We start from the raw sequence: 25,598 nt of genomic DNA on the forward strand, positions 1-25,598 counted from the left end.
CTTAATTGAATTCCTTAAAAAAAATCATTTACCAATACTGCCTCAGGATTTTAGCACATGAGCTCTAATGAGAGGAAGTGCTAAACCTTTAGGTATCACTCTTAAGAATGAGGCTTATCTTCAGTTAACCACCAGAAAACCAGAAGTGGTGCTGTGGCTCAAGTGACAGAGCACTAGCCTTGAGCTGAAGAGCTGAGGGACAGCGCCCACACCCAGAGTTCAAGAACCACAACCAACAAAAATAAAAAAAAGAATTGCATAATTCTGACATTCAGTACTGGTGGGTGCCATTTAACCTGTCCTTCCATTTGATTTCTTCACTTGTCAAGTGGGCATCCCTACTCTGCTCTGCTGTTCTGTGGTTTAAGACTGATGCATGTAAAGAATATAAGCCATAAAGTTCTATAACTGCAGGATGATATTCCTGTTGGATGTGAGATTAGCAGATTTTAAGTTCCTACAGAAAGCATGAAGATAGCCAATTGTTCATTATAGATAGAGTACCCTTGAGCTCTTGGAAATAAACTTTAAAAAAGAAAAAGAAGAAAGAAACCTAATATCTTCAGAGCTATGGTTTAACTCTGCTCAGTGCAGATAGGGTGAGTCACTCCAGTGGAAAACGACATTGCTACATTCCTGCGGTAGTCGGCACCCTTGAGTATGTGTAGTTGTTAACGCTTGCTAAATAACTGCCCTTCAAAAATATGGTTGAAACAACCATTTATTTTGCTCATTATCTTAGAAGAAATTGGCGTGAATGTAGCCATGTGGTTTTCATCTTACCTAGCTTCAGATTGGCTAGGTTGGTCAGAAAGTAGGCATTTGGTCAACTAGGTAGGCATATATTTCAATTTGGAACCAAAGAGGAGCTCAATGTAATCTTTAGGCCTAGTCTCAGAACTGTACTCAAGAATGCTCCTGCTGTGCTTTATTAGCCAAAGTTCATCACATGGTACACTCTCAAGAGGCGAGGAAATAAGAGTTTACCTCTTGGTAAGAGTAACTGTGAAGCATTGTAAAAGGTAGGGATACAAGGATGGGTGAGCAGTCATGACCAGCTTTGCAATCAATTTACTATACCAACATTCTAGTTAGCTGGATGATATCAGTAGTTCTGCCATCCTACCAGATTCAACATTGCTCCTAGTTCGAAATGCATTCATAAGAACTTTGAATTATCACCCTGGTTGTAGGATACTTCTTTCTCTTGGTGAATAGGCTGATTTAGAAGGAAATAGGGGCTATCTACTTTTGGGAAAGGAAGTCTCGCATTGTCTTGGGTCTCTCTAATGTGTAGTTTTTGTTTCACTTCTTTAAAAAAATTTTTTACCTTGTTTCTTTCTCTCCATATTTTGTCACCCTTAATCTGAATATAAAGGCAGACCACATTTCTTCCAGAAGAGTTTGAATTAGTAGCTAAGTCTTCCTAGTACCCTGACCTTAGAATAATTGTTTCAACTCCTATATGATTTTTTTTACTGTGTTGCTCTACATTTACTTTTAGCATCATATTTATCTTATAGGAAATTTAATTTTTTTAGTATTTTTCAGGATTCTGTTTGTAAACCTGGAGCTATAACTTCTGAAGCTCCCAGAATGTTGATAGCTTGATTCTTTTTTCAACCTCTAACTTCTTTGTGACATGTGCTAACTGTTACCAAATTCAATCCAGAGGAAGATGTCTTGTCAAATGTGTCTCAGTAAAACTTCTCCAGTGCAAATTGTGAAAAAGGATTTAGCCTCTGTGCAGCTGAAGGACAAACTCTGGGGTTGGGGTAGGTAGGTAAGCTGATTGCTGATTGCTTAAATCTCTGATTGATAAAATTCAAAATTTGAAATACCGTGATAGGCCGAGTTTCTCAGCAACTTTCAAAAGGAATACCCTTTATTATTTACCATTTATTTTTATGATGTGGCCTATCTACCTTTAAAACATTTAATAGGTTGAAATAGAACTGAACTGTAAACCTGTATTTCCAATTTTTGCAGTCATTTCACCCTGTATATTTTGCTATTTCCTCATAAACATGATGCATGCCAGAACTGAACTAACTCACTTGCTCCCTCCTCTCCTATGTTCTTTTCTCTTTGCCATGGTACCATTTGGACCAGGTTGTTTGGAAGTTTTAAAGATGTCCTTGTCTTTCAATCCTTTGTTTTCTTCATTTTACCCAAGTTGTTGGCTCTGACTTCTTGACTTCCATCTTTCCTTCTTGGTCTTAAACTGAGCATGCTCAGAAATGTGCCTTCCCTTTGAGTACTTTCCTGTATATATTCCCCAAAGAAACACCCATACATCAGTTTAGCCAGAGCATTGTTTGTGAAGATCGCACTACTACTCTCCTAAGCTGCTGCAGGTAATTCATCCTTCTCTGACTCTTATATTTTGGCAGGAGTTCCGGTAGCTCTCATTTGGGAGTGAAACTGGTTTTGTAGTTATTGTCAACAGCTTCATTGTTCCAGGCCATTTCAAGGTGTGCTGTTGTTGCTATGTTAGAGAGTGAGATGGTTCTCCTCAGTAGTTTTGCTCCCTCCTCGTTTTCAGCAATTCAGCATACACCTGTCACAATAGAGACCTTTTTCCAATTCTTATGTTTCTTTTCAATACGAGGCAGGGGTCTTTTGTTCATTAGTACTAGGATGATGGGGGAAAGAAGCTAGGATTCCCTGTTGGGACTGTCCACCTTTGGTCTATGGAGTCCCTTCCCTTGTATCCCTACTCCTCCATTTCCCAGAAGCAAAACTAAGGTCAATCTCAGGTAGGACTTTTCTGGTTCTCCTTCTAATCTTGGACGTATGCCAGGTTCCTGACTGTTAACATTTTAAGCGAATTCTTCTTTCTGGTATTTCTGACAGTACATGACCTCTGTGCGGTACCAATTGTGAAACCACCTGCGTGTCCCATTTCTCTTTGAAGAGTTTATACTCACATGGAATTCAGTTTGCTTGGTTGCCTTGAGCTGTCCTTTGATTTGTACAAGAAAAGTTATGATTCTGGAGATTCTTTGACTTTTTCTCATGGTTAAAAGTGACATTTAACATTTTTTTTTCTACCTCCTAGGTAGACTAAGAAACCCAGAGCTATGAAGATAAAAAAAAGTTTTTGGTTCCATGACCAGGTGCTGTGATAAGAAATTTATAAACATAATTCTCACCTGTACTGCAACATACATTCATGCTTAGTTTTGTCTGACTGTAAAACTAAAAATCTGTTCTTTTCATTACTCATGATGCCTCTTGACAAACTGTGGAAGTTTACAAAATAATCACATAAGAGTAGTGTAAATACTGTTTTGAAAGTAAGCACAGGACATAAAGAAAAGAGTTGAGTGTGGTAGTACATGCCTATAATCCCAGCACTTTAGAGGCTAGGGCTGGAGGACTACAAGCCTAAGGCCAGCCTGGGCCTTAGACAAATGGTATAATAAAGAAGCCTTCACAAATGGAACCAGTTGAGGAATGTTTATCTGATAACATGATTTCTAGAATACTACTTTGGGTAAGTAGGAACTAGGCTTACAAAGTGTGTATCTGTTCATCCTTCTACATATCCCCCTCCCCCCAGCCCCCGATTTCACATCCTTAAAATGAAAGCTAGTACTTCTTTTCCTCACTTCCCTTGTTGCTACGTCACAGCTTTGATAGATATTCCTTTGCTGAAGTTCAGTAGAAAGAAGCAATTCATGGAGTCTATCTCTTGGGAGGTGAAGGAGCATGCCAGGATCCTTCAGAAGCCATAGAAGCAAGTCCTAGTCTAGTGTCCCTAGCTCAATGTCCTTGCTGTAAACAGTGATGCAAGAATGTGCCATTATCTATTTGAGGGAGATAACCAACAGAACAGGAGCTTTGCTTTCAGGTCTTGGCGGCTTTGGCTTCAGATCTGGTTCTTCATCTTAATCAACTCTGAAACTACCTAGTTTCCATTAAAACGGACACTTTGTTTTAGTGAACTGGAGTGTTTTCTGCTAATTATAGTTAGGAATCCTAGCTGAAACAAAGGCAACCCAATCAGAAGAAGTCATTGATTAAAAAAAGGTTTAAAGGAACACACTATATTCTAGATTACTGAATGATCTGGTGGTATTGTTGGGGAAAGAAGGTGAGAGACAAGAGCGGAGATATTGTCAGGCATCAGATAATGGCCACTGAATCGTTCTAATTAGAAGGTAATGGGATCATATTTGTGTTTTAGAAAACCTACTCGGGCTGCCACATGGGGAATCTGTGAGCTAAGAAACAAGGAGACCTATTTAGAGTAAGAACAGGGAGAAATTATGAGTTGCTGAATGAAGTCAGCCATGCTATGGATAACAAGCAATGGATTGTGTAAAGAGAGGATATTATTTGGTATGGGGCTGATGGAGGAAAAAACTTTTAGAATCGTCTTTCTGTTTAAGTTGTGGGAGACTTGGTGAGTGGTAGTGCCACTAACTGAAACAGTTTCAAGAGAAGAAAGGGATGTAGAGTAAGTGTATTAAATGTTGGAATTGGGAAGCCCAACAGAAAGAATCAGTAGACGACTGATTATGTGGGACTCAGACAATAGAAATTTCTTTGTTGTTAAATAAATGTGGGGTTGGAAGTGTGGCTCACTTGGTAGAACACTAGTCAAATAATAAAAGCAAGTTCAGATCCCAGGCTGAGATCTAAAAGAAAAAAAAAGAATGAATGTAAAATGTCCCTGATCATGAGATGAAGCAGGTGGAATATGCCTGATGGGAAGAGAAGGAAACAAAAGGTGCAATCCTGAGTTGGTGTGTGTTTGGCAGAAAAGGGTACATAAAATAGACTGAGAAGTGACAAGTGGAAGATTGGAGGGGAAAAAAACAGTAAATGTGCATTTAACACGAGCACAAGATGTTATTAGTGACTGAGGTAAGATTATGCTGGTGAACAATGGAGTCTAACAGTGGGGTTAAGGAATAGATTATAGATCAGGATCTTTACTGACTAGAGTATGAAAGGAAGGAGAGACATTAGTCAATATCTGAAGGAAGATGAGAAGGAACATGATCATAAAACTTGCACACGAGTGACTTAGTGAACAGGAAAAGATAAATAGGAGTCAAGGATATGTAGAGTTCTAAGTTAAATGAAGTGCTTGCACTGACATGGAAGTTGCTCAGGATGACAATAGAATTTGTGTGCCTGGGAAAAATAAGTCAAATGCCAGAGCCCTAGATGACAGTGTCAGTGACAGAGAGGTCAATAAAGCACATGGGCAGGTGGGCAGTTCATTTGCCTTCTCTTGCCCACAACTTCTGCTGGTTCTTCTTCCACCAGAGGAATCTTTTTGGTCCTTCACCCACACTTGTATTTTTTTCAGTGCTGGGGCTTGGTCTCAGGGCCTTGAGCCCTCAATTGGCAGTTTTGTTCACAGCTGGCATCCTACCACTTGAGTATGTCTCTACACAAGAGTCTCGAGGGTGGCTTTCTGTCAGGGCTGGCTTTGAATCTTGATCCTCAAGATCTCAGCTTCCTGAATAGCTAGGATTATAGGCATGAACCACGGGTGCCCAAACTTTCCTTCATCTTTTAAGATTCCCCATTCTTTTGCCCAATCTCTGCCCCCACATACACAAAGAAAATAAAATTTAAAAACCCAAGCAAACGCCCTCATTTCATGGAAAACCATTTTCTTCTCCACTGACACATCAGATATGATTTCCAGTTCTATTTTCTCCTAATAATTTATCAATCTTTTCTTATAGGACAGTTCTTTTGGAAAATTGCTTATACCAGCTGCTTAGTACATATATAAGTAAACAATAATTTACATTTGGGTTTTACAAATACTAAAACTCTAGGCTGGCAATAGCTCTTAGTCATAGATTTGCTTGAATATGTCTACCATGTTCAAGGCTATGTGTTCCCCCAGCAATGAAAAACAAAGCAAAAACACGAAGACCCTAACCTGCTGGATTGTCTGAATTAATGTCTTCCTGGCAATGGGTATGAAAAGACATATTTTTCATGCAATATTATCTTCACAAATAAGAGACAGCCAAAGCTGTAAAATTTATCTCTTCTTCACAAATTCTTCAGGATACCAATTTTTATTTGATTCTCATTCCAATTACTACTATTTTAGTGTGACAAATTGGGTTACAGTGTTTTCTGGGAAAATTACTTGAGTTCGATACTTACAATATTATATTTTGTTAATGTTCTAATACATAAGCAATAAATTCTTATTTTGTGCTATGCCTTAGGGAAGTAGAATAAATTGATTAAAGTGAGAAGACCAGGGGACCAGCAAGTCCAGTAATAGTGAACTGAGTGTTGCAAAGTTCTCTTTAGATCTTTCAATACTATGTGAGGGCTCTTTAGCCTTTTCATCTGTGGTCCATTGGCTTTGAAGCTGAGGTAGCTTCAAAGTTTTACTTAAATTTTTTTTTTAACTTTAACATGTTCTAAAAATCACATTTCTTTTGGGTGCGGGTGGCTCACTCCTATAATCAATACTAGCTACTCAGGAGGCTGAGATTTAGAGGATGAAAACTAGCCTGGGCAGAAAAGCCCCTGAGAGTCCAACTCCAAAATAACCAGCCAAAAGCTGTGCTGGAAGTGTAGCTCAAGTAGTAAAGCACCAGCCAAGGAAGCATAAGGCCCTAAGTTCAAACCCTAGTACTGCCTAAAATATTACATGCCTAAGTTTTATAGCAATTTATCTCATAGGGATCCAGAAATTAACCCTTTATATTGATAGAAAATTTTTCCATTTGGAAAAATATATTTTTAGTCTACAAAAATGATAACTCTGTAACAAAAACACAAAACACTCTAAGAAGTATATATAAAAACCCAACCAAATCCTTATTCCAAGTTCCTTAGTAATCATATCTTTCTCTGGCTAAGCCGTAGCTGGGTATCATTATATAGAAAACTTTCTCATCCAACCAGAAAATAGATCAAATCTTTTTTTTCTCACTATTGTTTCTTTTTAACCACTTTTCCTGCTGTTCTAGAAAACCCTGAAATCAACCAACCCCTGGCTTTAATTTTATACACAGTATGCTTAGCGTACTCTCTAGGTACTATTCATGAAAAGAAAGTGTTCTTGCTTCTGTGTAATTAATTCAGTTCAATTCACTCTTTCATTCAACAAATATTTATTAAGCACCTACAATATGCCAGGCACTGTGCTGGGTGCTGAGGATACAACTGTGAACAAGATAACACAGTCCCTGCCCTCAAAGAGCTTACAGTCTAGTAGTTTTACAGACGAGTACACAGGCAATTACACTGCAGTAAATGGTGAGTGCTGTGAATGGGAAGACACATTAAGAATGGCACCTCACTCGGCTTCACAGGCAGGGCATGGTAGAGACTCATGGAATTCCTCCCAGGGCAAGTAAAATAGAATTTGAGTGTTGAAGGATGAGTGTGAGTTAAGCGGAGGAGACGGCGTTAACTTAGAGACAGCACTTACTGTATCTGTGATATTCCGTGTGCTGCTCATTTAGTGGAGGTTCATTCAGTGGAGGGGGAAGATGATGAGCAGTAAGAGAAGTCCTTGAAGAGATAACCAAAGGCCAGGTTTTAAGAGGGGCTCATTTTGCTGCTTACGTTTTCCCAAGGGGACAGTGCATACATGCCTTACCAGATATATACTTTCTAAGACTGCTCTTTCTGCTACACAGACACCAAAGTTATTGGTGGAGGTCTTAAGAGTTGATAGAAGAAAATCAATCCTTCACCTTAGCCATCTGAACTTCCATGATATCACACCTAGGTCTCTTATTAGCTTATCTCGTGGTATAGTATACATTCCCCAAAGAAGCCATCGATATACATGACTTTGGGCGCTGCTTACCCACAATGCTCTTATCACCTTCTCCTCCAATGAAAACTCCACTCATCCTTCAAGGCAAGACTTTCGAGATCATCCTAAATTGTGCTTTCTGCCAAGATCTCTCACTATGCAGTTTTGTATTATGGTACTTACTATTATTTTCAATAAACCAAACCTTCTTTTGTACCATGTCATTTTAATCCATACATAGCAAAGTATTTTCTATAAATAAATGAGAGTACAGTTTTCTTCACAATTTTCAGGTGAAAACAAAGACTAAGGATTGATTTGTTCATTTGTGGCCTACCCCAAGCTATTAGTGCCTTCAAAAGATATAATGGAAAAATAGGAATGAGAAGTCCAAAAAGACATATAGTTTTACGCAGCAAAATACCATCAAGTAAAAATTCCAATACACAGTTACAGGGAAAGTTGCTGTTAGGAATGATTAATTCCCAGACTCAACTCCATCTTTGACAATTTAATCTTCTAACAATCAAAGATCTGTAAAAGACAGCTTAGTGTGCAGAAAAGTAAAGGGCTAGCTACATTTTCCAATATGGTCCACCACTTGATTTCTATCATCCCTTGTATCCTCTCATAATTTCTCAGATGACTTTTATAATAGTAGAAAAAAACTTTTAAGCTCTGTAGATATTGTAAGAACATCTGTTGTTTTATTCTTTTTTTGGTGGGTACAAAAACCACAATTTTGTGCACAGAATGAGATTATAAATAATAGCAATAACATGAGCGACCCGTAGTCTCTTTTGATTCTACCTTGACAGATGGTTTAACGTAGACAACTTTCTTCACTTTTTGCTCCTGGTAGTGAGACAAATGCAATCTGTGAACCGACTTGTGTTGACACAGTGAAAATTTGACACAGCAAACAAGAAGATGACCAACAACTTTTATATTAAAAAAAAAAGGTCTCTAAAGTTTATTACAGTGATGGCATTTATATCAATTATTGCAATGTATTGTTCCCTAAGATGGTTAGAAAAAAGAATTGTGTTGTCCTCTATTGAATTTACGTCAGTTAAAAAGCAAGCATGTTTCAGGTATTTGTTTTTTTGTTTTTTTCTCCAAAGTAAGTGTAAATACTTCCTTTAAATTTTTTCACAGGATTTACATGTTTGTTTATTATTTTCTTATCACAGTTTAGAGATTTGTTGTGTTCTCAGCTGGAGATGCTTCCATGGACTCGACGGGTGTTTCGCACACACAGGTTGAGCATGTTCGTGGACGGGTATAACTGTTTCAATCCCTTTCCGTGATGACCAACGCCTTTTTGAGCAAGAACTTCACAGTTGAATACGCTAACTGGCAAGTCTGATTAGTGTTTGTTGATTTTGTTGTTTAAAGTCCACTCTTGAGTGACATTTTGTTGCTGTTAATACACCCAATTCCCGGCTCCCTCCCACCGGCTCCCCCCAAACAAGAACAAAGAAACAAACAAACAAACAACAACAAAAAAAACCACCCCTAAATTGTGAGTTTTCCTGATATAAAAATCTGAGAGTTTGGGTTTCGGAGCTGAGCTCATGCGCAGGTTTGCTGTTGCTGACATCCATCACCAGCTAGGATGCGATTCCTGCCCCCAAGGATGTCCAGCCGCTGGCCCCTCGGTTGGAGGGGAGAGGAGGGCGAGGGGGAGAGGGGGGAGGGCTGCGTTTCCATCAGTCATCATCAACACAGTTTAATTAAGGCACTCAATTATGTTTTTGGTTTTTATGGTAGGTCCGATGCAATGACAGCCAATCCTGAACTCTGTCTAATTGCAGTTCCAGTGTGGACGGCCTTTGGGCAGTCGGGCGTCAGGACTCGGCCGTTTTCTCCCACGCTCCCAGTGATGGATAACCTGGCTTTGTTTCTTATGGCTTCAGAAAAGGTCAGCTGGGTTGCATGGAAAGGAAACAGAAAGAATGGGGCGTGTCATAATGTTACTGTTTCTTCAACGACATGTGACACAACCAACATCCAAAAAAGAAAATAAATCCAGAAATAGTAATTAGACATCTGCATTTTCCATTATTTTTTGTAAGTCCTATGCAAACTGCTTAGAAAGAAAGGAAAACTCCAGTGACACCAAAGAACTAATCAGCCTGAAATTTATAGTCCCATCTATTTAAAAACTAATTCTTTTTTTTAAAAAAATCACAAAATTTAGGTTTGTGTAGCAAATCTGGGTAGAGAGCATCTTTTAGCTTGCTCTACTTTATACCTCAGTACATCTGGTGGAACTTCAGAGCTCCTTTATTTTGGATAGTATTCTTGAAATCATAGTAGTTTCTTTTAGAAAATGTCTTCTTTACAGTGCAAGGATTCCACTAAATTGTTTTGAGAGGAAGTGACAGATTGTCCTGTTTCCTAAACACAGACCTACCCACAGACGATTTCATTCATTCACATGAGTTATAGACATGACTCAACAGCATGGTTAGTGACAGATAGTTCCCTCTAGGCCTATTATCAAACTCAGACTCCTGTTTTTACAGTCATTCTTAAAAGGGGTACCAAAGAGACATATTTTGGTACCTCCTGCAAGATCACAGGGCACTTCTCTTATTTAGGGCATGGAATTAATTAGGTCTCTGGATTGCTCATTAAATACTTATTCTTGGACTCAACAGGTAACATTAGATAAAGAAGAAGCAGACAGTTTAATTGCATAAATCTAATTACTGTTCATTCATTTCTTCTATACTCTTTTCAGTCTCTTCAGTTTACATTGACTAACAAGGAAAATAAGGTGAAGGAGATATTCGCTATGCTCCTTTCATGACTTACATCAACTCTCCTAAAACTCATAGCTGTAATCCTATCTACTCAGGCTGCTGAGATCCAAGGATTGACATTCAAAGCCAGCCCAGGCAAGAAAGTCTGTGAGACTCTTATCTCCAATTAACTACCAAAAAGCACTAGCTTTGAGCACAAAAGCTCGGGGATAGCACCCAGTCCCTGCATTCAAGCCCCAGGATCAACACAAAGCAAAACAAAGCAAAACAAAAAGCATTTTCAGAAGGCTTTTACCCTAAAGTCTATTTTATTCTCTTTCTTTCTTTCTTTTCTTTTCTTTTCTTTTCTTCTTTTCTTTTTTTCTTTCTTTCTTTCTTTCTTTCTTTCTTTCTTTCTTTCTTTCTTTCTTTCTTTCTTTCTCTCTCTCTTTCTTTCTTTCTTTCTTTCTTTCTTTCTTTCTTTCTTTCTTTCTTTCTCTTTCTTTCTTTCTCTTTCTTTCTTCCTTCCTTCCTTCCTTTCTTTCTCTCTCTCTCTCTTTCTGTCTCTTTCTTTCTCTTTTTTTTTCTTGTGATTGTTAAGAAAGGAAAAGTTCCTAAACTTGGAAAACTCCATTCACTCTTGAACTCTTTCATTGATTAATGCAACTGAGTATAATAGTTAATGAATCTTGGACAAGTCATATTTGTGTGTGTGTGTGTGTGTGTGTGTGTGTATGTGTGCGTATGTGTGTGTGTGTGTCTGTGTGTGTATTGCTACTGGGACTTGAACTCAGAGCAACATCTCTCTATTTTCTCTCTTACATTTGTTCTATCACTTTTATTTCCTATACTTATGTTACCTGCTTATTCCATAAGATGTCATCCCTGTTCATCTTGATGTGAACCCCTCCCCCCGGGGCTCCTCAAGACAGAAAACTTCCTTGTAGGTTTACGTAGGATCTGAATCTGTTTGAGTTATGGTGGCTGTTTATCTAGTGATTCCAATACCAAATCTTATATTTCTTAAATAATCTTAATGTATCTGTTCTCTTTGAGGGATGATCACTTTGATTTAGATCTATTATGTAGTGAAGGTTTCAAATTGGGGGGGGGAGTCCTTGGAAAAATATTATCAAAATATTACCAACCATTTAATAATTTCGTACACCAAATTTCCTTTTTTTCAATAGAAGTTTTGAAGAGAAAAGCATTCATTTTAATTTGATAATAAAATAAAAATTGCTTACTTTCACGTGTTCTCTATAGGTGGAAAGAATTTCATTTACTCTGGAAACTATTGACTTAAAAAGAAAGCCAGATGTGAATGTTTTCTTTTCACTTGAAATATATTGCTTTTAAAAGTTCAAATTTAGCTTCCTAGGTCAATTTTAATACCAGTTTCCTACTCAAAAATATTATTACATGTAAGTTACATGTTCATGTAGGTAATCTGGGAATTCATATTTAGTTTATTAAGTTCCCAAAAGTTTGTAGTAAACTGGCATACATGAGTATTCCTTTTTATAATTTTTAATATTCTTTTTCCTCTCTGTTTCTGTACTGGGTCTTGCTAATGGCTGCCCTAGCCAAAAAAAACCCCTCAATTTTAAAGGAGTAAGAAAAAAGTTTAATGCATCTTAAACAAATTCATGTCAAAATGCAGTTGAAATAGTTAACTCTGAAAACTGGTCAGGTATTGTTTTTCTCAGTGTGAAATATCTCTCCTCAATTCTATAAACATCAAGATGAAAGTATTCTCCTGATGGCTGGCCATACTTTAAGTCATCTCAGTTTCTTGTCCTATTAGAAGACATGCTCATCATGTTTTGATCTACAGGAATTGAGGGTCTAGTTCCTAATTTTTAAAACAATAATTGGAAAGAACCACTTTGGAGTTGTTACTATTAACTTGTATTCAGCCATCAACTTTTGTATTATGGGTATAAGCAGTTAGATTGTGGTGAACAGGGTTGGTAAAGATAGGAACAATGTTTATCTTTAATGATACTTCCATGATTTCTGTATCTATAAATCACAAAATCATGGACATTTTTCTGGCATTAGAGCAGCTGTAGTTTCTTACTAAAATGCTATTTGTTTTATTTATTTATTTTTACTTCAAGGTACATCAAAAGCCCTCAATATCTCTTGAAGGTTCAGAAACATTTAGCATGTGATCATAATTGAACAGCCCATTCACTAAGCTATTATATGTAATTTTAGAAAATGGTTTTGTAGAGGCTTGATTTTTAGAAGAACAATAACAAATCCATTCAGGTGTTATTGGAAAAGCACTTTTTATAGTTACAGGAAAGATAAAGTGGGCATTTAGATTCTTTAAGAAACAATGGTCCCTATCTCCTATATTTCATGGGATACATATAGTTTTTTTTTATTGTAAAATCATGAGAGGATCAGAGTAAGTGAGATCACTCTGGTTTGGTGGAAAGCAGTTTTGAAAGAAAAAAAGAAAGTGCAGAATAGCTCACTGTAATTAGTTTTTATCTTTTACTCTATCTGTCCTATGGAGCTGATATATTCGGGACATCTATGCTTAAAATGTCTATTCATACCCTTAGTGACATTATGAAAACAAAAGTTGAATTTCATCTAATAGATGTGTTCCAGCAATCACCCCTCTTCTCCCTAAAGTGCTGGCTCAAAGGACAATTGTCAGATGAACCAACAGCAGGGATTCATGCTTTAAAAATATAGACAGATGGCCAATGTAAAGCAAATTAGATGGGGAGGTGAGGTTCAGTGAGTTCATACTATGTGCTTTTGAGCTTTTATGTGTATTATTTCTTTAGAAAAAATGATGTTATATATAAAAACAACAATAACAGACAACTCTCTAGGTTTTGATTCAGAAGAGGGTTTTTTTCCTTGTTAGTGTATGAACTAAATATGAGTTGTTGTACAAATTTGCCTGGTCGGTGTACTAGGAAGCCCAGATCTAATTTCCAATCTCTCCCAAATTTAAGAGAAGTCATACTATTTGAATCATCTTAGAGCAATTCTAGTTTGCTTTTGTCTTTCTGACTCTTGCAATGCAGATATCTATTGGCAACATAAAGTTTCAAACAGTACTTCTGCAGCCAAAGAAAATCGAACCACTTTGCACTCAAGTTTCCAAAAATAGAAAGCTCTAATTAGAAGCAAGCAAAATACCACCACTGGACAGACAGGTCACAACACCGCGTTCACAGGATGCATTCTCCACTCACTGTCATAGGCCCTAAATCCTACCCCTAAATTTTAATACTTTCGGTTCCATATACGTTGTAACCTTCTCTATAGGTTGCTAAATTCTGGGAATTCTGCGAGGAAGTTGGGTTAAAAGTCTGTGCACTCTTTGCCACCTTCATTTTCTTCGCCTCGGCCCTGGACTTGTAACAGAACTCTATCAAAGCCACCAGCATTGCCAAGCCCAAGCCGCCAACCAGAATGTAGAAGACGCCTGCTACGTTGCTCAGGCTCAAGGCACTCGTCTTGTCCTACAGAGGATAGAGACACGTGAGTTAATTGCAGGAACATCACATGCAATAGGTAAAAAGCACACATGAAATCCAAACAGCCAATTAAAGTAAATGCTTAATTTAACCTGAAAGTATTTATGAAGATAAGTCACTGATGTAGGTTTATGGCTTGAAGCGTAAAGCTTATAGTTCTCAGAAGTGAAATTATAATTACCAATAAATTAACTGCCATTACATTTAATAAAATCAGTAACATTTTATTGCTATAAAATAGGCTGTGAAAACCACCATACTGAGCCATGTACAAGCATTTATATATTGACATAGGGTAACAGAAGTGGGCTTGTTATAGACTTTGAAAATGACATATTTAATATTCAATTATATGGGACAGGAGACCTCTTCTAGCATTATGTCTTTTAAAACATTAATCTAATGTTTAAGATTTCTCTTGAATACACTGAAGCTCCCTTCTTCCTACTTAAGGATCTTTAAGCTAGTACTTTCACATTCTGCTCATCATCACCTTACCAAATAAAAAGTACACATCATTTGTTCTTTCAGATATGACTACTGGGGAAATCTTATGAAAAATGTCACTCTTGCATATTCTGTACTAGTTAGGAGTAATTATATATTATATAATATTCATATATCTCTATAACAGGTAATTGTCCTAGACAATTTTTAAATTACCATGATCAACTGAGAAATAAAATATATAAGGACAAATTCATAATTATTTTTATAGGTTTGGAAAATAGAATTCTACTTCCATTTAGAAATGCTTATTCAGTTAATGTTTTAAGACATCTTATTCTTTCGAGATCTATATACAAATTATTTTATCGTAAATCTGTAATGGTCAATTATCTAGAATTCAGAATTTTTCAAAAATTATAAATTGGACTTACTATGTAACATAATTCCAAAAATATTTTGGCAGAGAACCTGAAGATGGCTCTGTGGTCATCTTTTTCTCAACAATATGTTTTGTGCAGAATGTGATTGAGATCTTAAATAATTTTTATTAGAAGAGTATTTAATTCAAAAGATACATTTTACTGTCTACTAAGTCATGATACCAACTGACCAGGCCACAAATTTTTTTGGGGGGGGTTGTCTTTCAAATATAATCACTTATTAATGATTTTGTAATGATTAATGATTTTATATACTTTACATTAAGTTTTACCATTTCATTATCTGGCTAAGCTTTTCTCACTCTACTCTGGCTCAAAGGTAGACAGAAGTAATTAAGTGTAAGACCTGCAAAGGGATTGACTAACTTGACTTTGTCTCCTTAAATTAATTGAAGCTCTCCATTTAAGCCAGTCACCTGTTTAATGCCTATGAATAACCAGTAATTAGTTTTCTTCCTAGAAGAGATTATGGGGGAGGGGAAGAAAAGAGAACTCCAAGAATCTTCAACTGACTTTGAAACAATTAATTCTGTTCTATTAACGTGTAGATATTTTGACTGATTGATAAACTTGTTATATTTGTTAACAGAATAAGAACAGAGCTGTTGTAGTCAATAGACTTTGACTTACGGCTTTCTTCAGTGTTCTGAAGAGAACTATTGAATGAAAGGTTTTAAACTCAAGGAAAGTATGTGTAAATATTAGTGTAAAAATAAAGAAATTTCAAATGGGAGAATGCAACGGGAGGCTTATCTGTTTGTCAGGCCAGAAGTTTAACAGGGCCCTGGAACTAAAGTGGAATGTGTGTGGTAAATGATAACAAAATACTGAACTTTAGTATTTATCATCTTTTGTTTCTGGGCGACTACTCATCAATTTTTGTGAAGGGACTATATTAGCGCTTGAAGTAATAATGGTCTCTCTCTCTCTCTGAAACAAAACCTTAACCGTAAAGAAAAACACAGCTTTCATTAGTGGTACGTAATTTTGAGGATCCTATAAAAATTTTTATTTTGAGGTTTTTTTTTAATAGTTAATTTTAGTTTATTCTAAAACCTTACTGTTGGGGAATAAATAGGTTGCAGTTTCCTAAAGAGACGGTCCCTGTGGTTGAAATCTATGGCATTGTTTTCTACTTCAGGCAGTGGCTGGTAGTATAGAGAAACAGTGGTTTTTACGGTTTTCATAGACTTTGTGAACGCAAGAGGAGGCCCGAACTTCAGCGACTGACCTTGCTTCCCGAGTCCTTGGGTCCACATTCACCTTTATCGTACCACCATTTGTTTTTCAGCTTGTCTAAGACGCCTGCCTCACTGAGTTTCAAAACGGCAAGGTTTACAGGAGTTCTTCACGTGGAAAATAACATAAATAACATTATATATGTTATTTTATGTTATTCAAGTCAAACTACATAAGAATCGCATGGCAAAGTGACAGAGCAGAGGCCACAGTGGGTGCTATGTCTTATACCGTAGGCCCACGTTAGCATCAGACATAAAACTGGGGCCTGCTCCATCGCTTTAGGTAACAGGCACATACTGCTAGGGAGAATTGATAAATAAGATGTATGCAATTACTGTGAATCCAAAACTATTGGCTCAGAATAGGCTTTCTTTTGAATTCTCCCTCCCCACCCCACCCCGTAAATGTGGCACGCATTCAAAAACCTTTTCCCTTTCAAAATTAATGGAAGTAGGTGAAGGTTGACAGACTTAAACAGAAGCTACATAGGATTGACTCCAATTCTTAGGTGAGTGCTTTGTGACTCTCTCTAGTGTATGACTGTACTTTATGCTCTAAAAATGTCAGAAGTATCCATCAATAAACTGACTCCATAACATCTATTATCCAAAAGCCAATGCACAGTAGGTTCAGTGTGTCGACCAGGGTCATTGGTATTTTAAAGTATAAACCCATATTGATATTTTCCTGCTGAATTGCAGTATTTAACTCAATTTTCATCTATCCTTTGAGTTTACCACATTAATTTATGCTCCAAGTACAAGGTCAAGTGACTATATTCACTCTCTAATTAATGAACAATAAATAAACAGTAGTCTGAGGTAACCAAGATTTTTTTTTCTGACTAGACAAACTTCTCTGAACTAGAATGTTCTTTTCTCTTTCCCCCACTTTCCTACCATCTTTGATTCATTTAATATTAAATATCATAGAAAGAGGTGAGAAGGAAGATGTCAGCCATCACTCAGTGTCACTTTTCAGAGTAATCTTTTATAATAATCCCAAAGCTACAAGATGAATGACATAACAAGCCCTGGGATCCTGTATTGCGTTCTTGTGGCCAGTTGCTTTCCATTTCATTTTACTGGAGACTGGCAGCATTCTTCAACTGCCATTTTGTCTGGATGAATGGTTCAGTAACTCACTTCTAGGAGATGTTGACTGCATTCAGTGGGAGGTAAGTATGCCTTTACTTGGGTCACCAAAAGATGAATTCCACAAGCTTCCAGTGAGGTAGAGTATTAATAATGATGGTCATAATGATAGCTAACATTTACTGTGTACTTGCTATGAGCCAGGCATCATGGAAAATATCTTTACTACTCTCACTCATGCTTTATAAATAAAGAAACCAGGGCAAAGAGCTTATTCAACTACGTACATAGGTATCAACTACTGCTGGGGTTTGTGGTCATGTAGCTTCATAGCATAGTCCATGAAATACATAACCAAAGACTTAAGACAAATGGGTTTCGGGATAATTGAGTGTTCTGGTTAAATGTTAAACCTATTCTTTTCTCTAGTGTTCATAATGAAAAATATTTCTAAAATATGTTTCTCATTTTGAAATGTTTTCAATGCAATTTAAAATTTGCATTAATCTTGTAATATCTCATATATGTATGATCCTAGAATATTTTTTTAAATTAGAATCCTGCATAAGCATTATCTGATACTCTTTTAAAAAGCTGAGTTTAAGCATAGGTAATTGGGGAGCTAAGATTAATTCTGTTAAGCTGGGCGCCAGTAGCTCACGCCTATAATCCTAATTACTTAGGAGGCTGAGTATCACAGTTTGATGCCAATCAGGGCAGAAAAGTCTGTGTGACTCTTACCTGCGATTAACTACTAAGAAAGGCAAAGTGGAGCTATGGCTCAAGTGGTAGAACACTAGACTTGAGCAAAAAAGCTCAGGGACAGTGTCCATGCCTGAGTTTAAGCCCCAGGACCAGCATACTCTCTCTCTCTCTCTCTCTCTCTCTCTCTCTCTCTCTCTCTCTCTCTCTCTCTCTCTCTCTCTCTCAGTTAATCAAAGTTTAATTGTCTACTACTCTCTTACCTTCATGTTTGAAATGACTACAAGAAAACTGTCCCTGTGGGATGACTGGTGCATTATTAATCTCAGGAAGCAAAGGGGATTCCTCTCATTCACGTTATAAGACAGTATTTACCAGAGTAGCTGTCTCAGAGTAGGTGCTCTCTATACTGAAATTTCTTTAAACTCAGAGGAAGCCTTTTCTTTGAATTAATACTCTAAGAGATCGTATTTTTAATTGGGATTCATGTTACCCAAACTGCGTCTCTAAAAACCCTGAGATCAAGCAATCCTCCTACCTCAGCCTCTGGTACCTGAACCTAAATAAGGGATTTTAGGTCTTCAAGCTAGCTCATCTGTTCCTTTACACAAAAACAAAAACCAAAACCCCACAGGTGAGCTGTGTTGGCTCTTACTGGCACTTCTTGACTGGCATGAGCTGAGAGGAGAGAAAGCAGAGACCTAAGGAAGAAGAGACTCTTCTCCAGCTTTCCTCTAGGAAAGACAACAGAAGACAGTTTGTGGATTAGACGAAGTCCAGCTTTCGATGATCTCTGTCATGTGAGAGTTCTTTTCTCCCATTCTCTTCTTTTTAATTCTGCTGGTTGTTTCTGTCCCTTCCACAGGCTGACCCTTCAGCAGCCTGGTCTCAGAGGACAAGTTCAGATCGGCAGTTTTGAATATAAGGCTCTTATTATTAGCCAAATTTAGTGTTCAACTGGTAGAAACACAGGCTTGAATAAGAAATTCAATACTGAGAGACACTCCAAGGGCCAACTATCTACTGTCTCTTCTCCTCCCCAGCCTGCCCCGCCTCCAGTTTGTAGACTGCATTATCTTCTATACTCTGAATCCTGCATTCGTTTTCATGGCTGTCATGATGGGGATTAATTCATTTAGGTAACAAACCAGAATAGGGTTGTCATCTTCAAAATGTCAAATCATGACCCTGAATTGTGTGATCTGATTTCATTTCTACATTATTTCACAATTATATCTACAGAATGATTTTCATCAATGTCTATATCCATGAGTATTTATACAATTTTATATCTATAGTGAGAAAATTAATGCTTTAGCTGTTATTAGTGCTATGATGACTGATGGTTACAGACATTGCCAAAATTCCCAACTAAAATCAAGATTTAAAAGCTCAGATAGTAGCACAAAAGTCTGTGTATGATTTTTTACTTGGGCTAAGCCATATCAGATTAATCGAAAGGGGAAAATTTGTTTTATAAATTGTAATCTGTAATTTTAAGTTGGCTCATTGCCAATCAACATATACATATATATGTATGTGTGTATGTTACTTGCGAGAATGAGTATGAAAGCTTTGTGACTGGTTAGGATTAAGTCACAATATTGAAGGAGCAAACTTTCAACGCCCCCCCCCCCCACTTCATTGCATCTTTTCCTGTAAGACATAAGATCCTGTCACTCATATCTCCTGTTGACTTTTCATGACTAAAGATTGTTATGATGAGAACCTGGCAGAGTTGGGAATGGTTGTCAGGTAAGTGGGGTGCTAATTATTACATAATGTGATAGGAAAGCTGCCACAAAGGCTTGAAGACTTCAGCTGTTGGGTATATTAAAGCCTAGGTACCTTGAGGGAAAAGACAGTGAGTAATTTTCTCTTTCTCCATAGGTCCTGACCATTACCCAGCTGAAGCATACGTTTAATAATTTGCAGCTGAATGGAAATGGGAGCGGTGTGTTCACAGGGCTCCCCTGGTCCCCACGATTTCCATCCTGTGAGTGGCAGGCAAATCACTGCATCATCACAGGAACTTTCTTTCCCTTGGGAGGAACAGGCTTCCATTTCCCACCTTTCTTGAATTAAACTGGTAAGAAAATTAATATTGTCTGTGTCTCAAAATCCCATAAGCCAGGATTTTTAGCAGACTTGCATCATTTCTCTTTACTGTCATCATGCAACGTTGGTCTCTCCTGAGTTAACTTTATACTCAACAAAGGCTTCAGAGCCAGCTGTTCTACTCAACTTAGCACATTTCCTCCTCCTTTTTCCTCTGTACAGGAAGATCAGCCGAACAGGAGGAGTGAGGAAAGTTTAAAAGAACACCAGTCACCTGAAGAAAGTACAGAATGGAATTGGAAAGGCAACAGCTCTCTCCTGTTTACTCAGATGCAAGTTAGGTCTGGCCATTTAAAATATTATCTTTTATACAAATTCAAGGTAGGGCATTATTATGAGTTACATTGCAACAACTTTTTGCTCTTATGATAAACATCATGACAATATACAACCTATTAGGATTGTTTAGAATGGAGTTTGGAGTATGTAATGGCAGATATCCTGACATGCCGTGTAAATGGAGTTAAATCTCTCTCTGAATTTATGTGGCCAAGTATGGGAACAATCAGGAACCTGGAGAAAAGCATTTTGGTTGGGGGTAGAATTTTTTACATTTGAAAAATGTAAAAATTTTCACTCGTTTTGCATATCAATTGATGGTAGTTTCTCAGTCAGAATTTTCTCATCTAGTAATTATTTTCTTTAAATCTAAAAACTCTGCCATACATAAGGAAGGACTCTGGGACACTAGTTTATACTTGCCAATTGTATACATTTTTGAAATCTACTTAGAAATATAAAAACATTTTGTGAAGTGAAAAATATGTCTAAGGTGAAGACAAAGAAGTTTTTTTTCTTCTCTTCGATCATTTTTGTAATTGATGCATTCATGGAAGGTGAAAACTTGTAATTCTATGTTGGAGTTGTTACTGAATTCAAATGGAAGCCCTGTGAATTTTATGTGGGAAAAAAAACACCTTTTTGGAAGGCTCGCTAGACGGTCTAGATGGAGTCAGCTTATTGCTGTTACTTAATATTTGGTAGAAGTTCTGGCCAACTAAAATAAGAAAACAAGTCAGACTTACCCTGATGTTTTCTCTCCTCTCTTCACTCACTGGCTCTTTGTGAAACTCTCATGCCTTTCTTTTCTTTCCAAACCATACGTTCCTAGGACTGTGAGTGCCTAGTCCACAGCCTCTTCAAACCAGAACTTTTCAGAGACTATTACCACCATATTGGTTAGTGTGCCACCAAACCGATCGCGGTTGCAAATATTTTTGCCTTGACAGTAATTGCATACTTGTTTGTAAAGGGACGGGACTAGCAGGCTGCTGTGTGCACGCCTCCCAGCAGATGCACCTATTACTTGACATACTGTTTACCCGCTTTTGGTGACATTGAGGCTAACCTTGGAGTCACCTCCCCCGCTGCCACATTCTCCTTTGTCGTACCACCATTTGTTTTTCAATTTGTCCAAGAGGCCTTGTTCATTCAGTTTTAAAACTGCGAGGTTAACAGCATTTCTTGAAACGATAAAACATATTTTGTAAGAAACTGCACAGCTGTTAGGATGTTAGAAGGAATGAGGACTTAAAGCTTTTTATAAGCTTCTCCCAGACGCTAAATAAACCTCTCATTTTGCCATCCTGCAGCTCCATCCACCATAGTCCAAACCAAAGGCAATCAATGGTACCTAATTTCAAACATATTCCACATGCAGTATTTGGGGCTATTCATTTTCATAGTTTGTTTATTGTCAACTAACTGATCTTATCAGCAACCAATTACATCAATTTTTCTTTTTTGCAAAATAGTTAATAAACTCAAATTTACCAGTAATTATCTCTTGAATCCCTTTGCCTCTACAAATGTCAAAGACCCCAAAGAGCCTGAAATGAAAATGTATTCCCTGAAGGAAAAACTCAAATGATATAAACAAAACAAGAACCTAACAATTTCTTTCCTGTACTGATTTCCTGACAACAAAGAGTGGGGCTTAATTGCTATTCCCTTTATTATCTGTGTGGATTTAATTTGTTTGATTCTGTTGATCTCAGAATGGAAGCTTTTCTTGTTGGATCAGTTTCATGGGCTGGAGGTTGTGGAGGAAACTTTCTGCTAAGTCTAGAGACAGAAGCAGCTCTTAGGGCTAAGTTCTTCCATCTAAATTTTTGTGTTGATTTTTAAAAGCATGTGTGCTTTTTGGAAATCAGGATCACATATCCAATTTGACTGCTTAAATTAAGTAATTAAACACCAGGAAGTTATGCTGCAGATTAGATTTTCTCTATGTTTATCTCTATAGAAGGATAAGAGGCAGATTATTCTAACTATTTGCTCACAGGTTTAAAAGTGCCACGGGCTCTTGCCTCCTATGTATTTTGTTTCCTTATTACTTCTAAGGTACAGTTTATAAATACCCATTGACTCTTTCATGACATTTTTCCAGCAATTAATGAGATTTCTATTAAATCTAGGGAGTGGCTTGTGTACTGCAGGAATCTGGGTATAGACTGGGCTGTGCTTTCTGAGAAACACTGACTTTGGTGACTACTTAATGATGGATGGAAAGAATAAAATAAAACAAAATACTATTAACAAATAGCATGACTTCAAAAGTAAAATGTCACTTAAATGACTAATAAAAAATGTGGGCTTTAAAAAAAAAACCCGGGGCTGGGAAGGTGTCTGTGGTAGAGCGCTTGCTTTGCATGCATGAGGCCCTGGGTTCGATTCCTCAGCACCACATAAGCAAAAACCAAAAAAGCCAGAAGTGGCGCTGTGGCTCAAGTGGTAGAGCGCTAGCCTTGAGCTGAAGAGCTGAGGGACAGCATCCAGGCCCAGAGTTCAGGCTCCACGACCAGACCCCCCCCCCAAAAAAAAAAAAACCCCATCAAACAGCCTATTTAAGTGGTTTTCCATGTCTCCATGTCACGAGCTCTTTCCCTGTGTGCTGGCCCTATTGGGGCACAAAGTCAACATTCCCGGTAAGTAAACTATACACTCTGGGACCATTAATTCTTTTTAAGAGTTAGACTGCCATTTACAGAATGCTAATTCAATACATAGCTGTTCTCACATTCCCAAGTAAATGCCACATTAGTGGTGCAAAATAAAACATTTCCTCAACTAAACAACAGCAAGTAGTCAATTCACTAAACGGACCACATTAAAATGAAGGCCTGGATAAATAATGAAGATAGCTATCTATTTAAAAAAATTCTCTTGGGAAGAGATAACTGGTTTAATTTGTTTTGTGTCTACAATAAGTGAAACAAAGGGATCTTTTTTATTTTGTTTTCTTTTGAGATAGGGTTTTGCTATGTAGCACAGTTTTGCTTCTAACTTACAATCTACCTGCCTTAGCTTCTCTAGTGCTGAGATTACAGGCATGGGCCACTACACTCATAAATTTTGTCTGACAGTAAGTTAAAACTACTAACATCTTAATGAAAATAATTCTTATCTTTCATTGTATTTTAGCTTTAAACATTTGTATTAGTGGTTTTTTTAAATGAAGTATCCCAATTGCTGTATATGTTGGTTTAGACCATTCCTTAGATGAAACAAACCATTTTATGAGAGGGTTATTTAACAGGGCTATTAGCTATATCAAAAGACAGTTTCACAGCACAAAGAAAACCAAAAAAAGCAAAATAAAGGAATGAATAAGAACAAAGCTTTATGTTGAGAAAATTGTTTGGAACCAAGCTTTCTACAAAATTATTCTAAGATATGATCTAATACCACCTGATAGGCCATGTAAAAACAGTTTAGTTTCACACTGCTATCTGTACATATATGTCTGTGTTTATATTTGATGGATATTATACATTTGACTGACAGATAAATCACTGCCAAGTTCACAATCACATTTTCCTTCATGTGGTTGGTTCCTCAACAAACTGTCATACATGATGTTTAGTTTTGTCAATGCTATGACATAGAAGGCTCTAGTAATATCTGGAGATAGTTTTCAGTATTTCAAGATTTATGTTAAATTTATGTTAAAATTTATCTATGATTTTTTCCTACCATTGTCTAGCTAACAACATGATTTCCTTAGGCAATAAATTTACAGCTACAAGCATCACTGTATTGACATTTAAACTGCAGCATCAACTATATCTGCAAAGATCATTGGGAATCTGCTCTGTTTCATGAAATGAACTACTTTTCCATGTTGCTAATAAGAACCATCAAATGACTTTTAACCCTATTATATTAATTGACTCATTTTACCAGACTACAGCAAAGTATTTTTTTTTTATCCAACTAAAGTGAGAAAGGTATCCTTAAGAGCTACTCATCAGCAAGGTTGTCATTAGAAGTCAGAGAAATATGGGGACATGGAATCTCCTTTATACATTTCAGGCATGGACTTCAAAATCAATATCAGAAACTCCTATTGACTGTGAAGAATATTCTTGCTCTAATGAAGTGTCCAGGAAGTTGTAAGAGTTATCTGTCAAGCAGAATGATTCCTTTTAATTGTATTAAAGTGCAGCTTTTACAGAGTAAAGTCCATTGAAACAGACTGCTTTTCATTTAAAAAATGGGAAGGGAGGAAGAAGCTACAGTGAGTGAGCACATTTTTTCTCAGGATGTGTAGACTGCACTCGAGAATACAGGTGTGTGGTATATTATAATAGGACCTAGGTAACTGCCTGCGACTCTTCTACCTTATGGGAAATCTAAATAAGAAAAAGTACTCTCTAAAAACCTTATTGTCTCAATAGTGTTGGACATGGATTGTGGGCTGTAATGAATTCTGGGGCTTTTGGAAAACTTGGGAGTTCTAGTCCTGGGATTTCCAGCTTGACGGATTTTCTCGGTGTACATCATTCCCTTAGAGCTCGGGACACGTTGTTGTTGTTAAGGATGTAGTTGATATTTGACATAAAACAGAAACATTTTCCATTTAACAAATTTAGGTAAATTAAGGCATTGTAGGTTTTTTTTTCTTCTTCAAAATACACTTATTTTCCTGTGCCCTTTCACAAATAACTTATCTTCTGATTCTATAACTTCAAGGAGGAATGCTCTTGTCCTTACTTTATGCCTTATGCACAACATAGATACTGTAGCATAATTTCTCTGTTGTGAGGTATTAAAGCACACAAATGATAAAACATCCACTAGCAGATGAAGGTCTAGATTTTGCTACTTCGGGCTGGAGGTGTGGCTCAGATGGTGGGGCACATGCCTGAGCAAGTATGAAGTCCTGAGTTCAAACCCCAGTACAGAAAACAAAGCCAAAAAAACACACCTAAATAAGTGAGGCTTAAGTTTGGTAAAGTGCACCCGTGATGTCCTGGATTTTCTACTATTAATGATCAAAGCTTGATGACAATCCTATAGATTAAATCAGTATCTCCCCAGAAGCTATTCAGAGCACACAGATGGCTGAATAAATAATTTGCCCAAACTTCATTAATCTGGCTAAAATGAATTCAGTTCCATTTCCCTTAATAGAACAAACATTTCATTATTGGCTGTGATGCCAGTCTCCTGTGCCAATCTCCAGTACAGTGTACTTCTCTTAACTATTGCATGATGGTGCTGGAGCTTTCTGTCCTGAGCAG

At 37.2% G+C, this 25,598-nt stretch overlaps 1 protein-coding gene across 4 annotated transcripts in view; it reads right to left on the minus strand.

The window, feature by feature from the left end:
* Positions 1 to 7,125: 7,125 nt before the first annotated feature.
* LOC138838825 (glutamate receptor 4-like) overlaps positions 7,126 to 25,598 on the minus strand; it is a 274,865-nt gene continuing 256,392 nt past the window's right edge. Inside the window, exons 15-17 of one of the 4 annotated variants that reach the window (XM_070038188.1) lie at positions 16,149 to 16,263; positions 13,878 to 14,012; positions 7,126 to 9,694 (exon numbers count right to left, since the gene is read on the minus strand). In XM_070038188.1, the coding sequence (XP_069894289.1) occupies positions 9,530 to 9,694; positions 13,878 to 14,012; positions 16,149 to 16,263 (415 nt within the window). In that variant the 3' untranslated portion in view covers positions 7,126 to 9,529. Of the gene's footprint in view, positions 9,695 to 13,764; positions 14,013 to 16,148; positions 16,264 to 21,421; positions 21,537 to 25,598 lie in introns of all 4 variants that reach the window. The other 3 variants (XM_070038187.1, XM_070038190.1, XM_070038189.1) reach the window with 3 other exon arrangements.

Source organism: Dipodomys merriami, unplaced genomic scaffold (genome assembly GCF_024711535.1).
Source record: "Dipodomys merriami isolate MVZ:Mamm:240054 unplaced genomic scaffold, mDipMer1.0.p SCAF_29, whole genome shotgun sequence".
In the NCBI taxonomy this organism is placed as follows: domain Eukaryota; kingdom Metazoa; phylum Chordata; class Mammalia; order Rodentia; family Heteromyidae; genus Dipodomys; species Dipodomys merriami.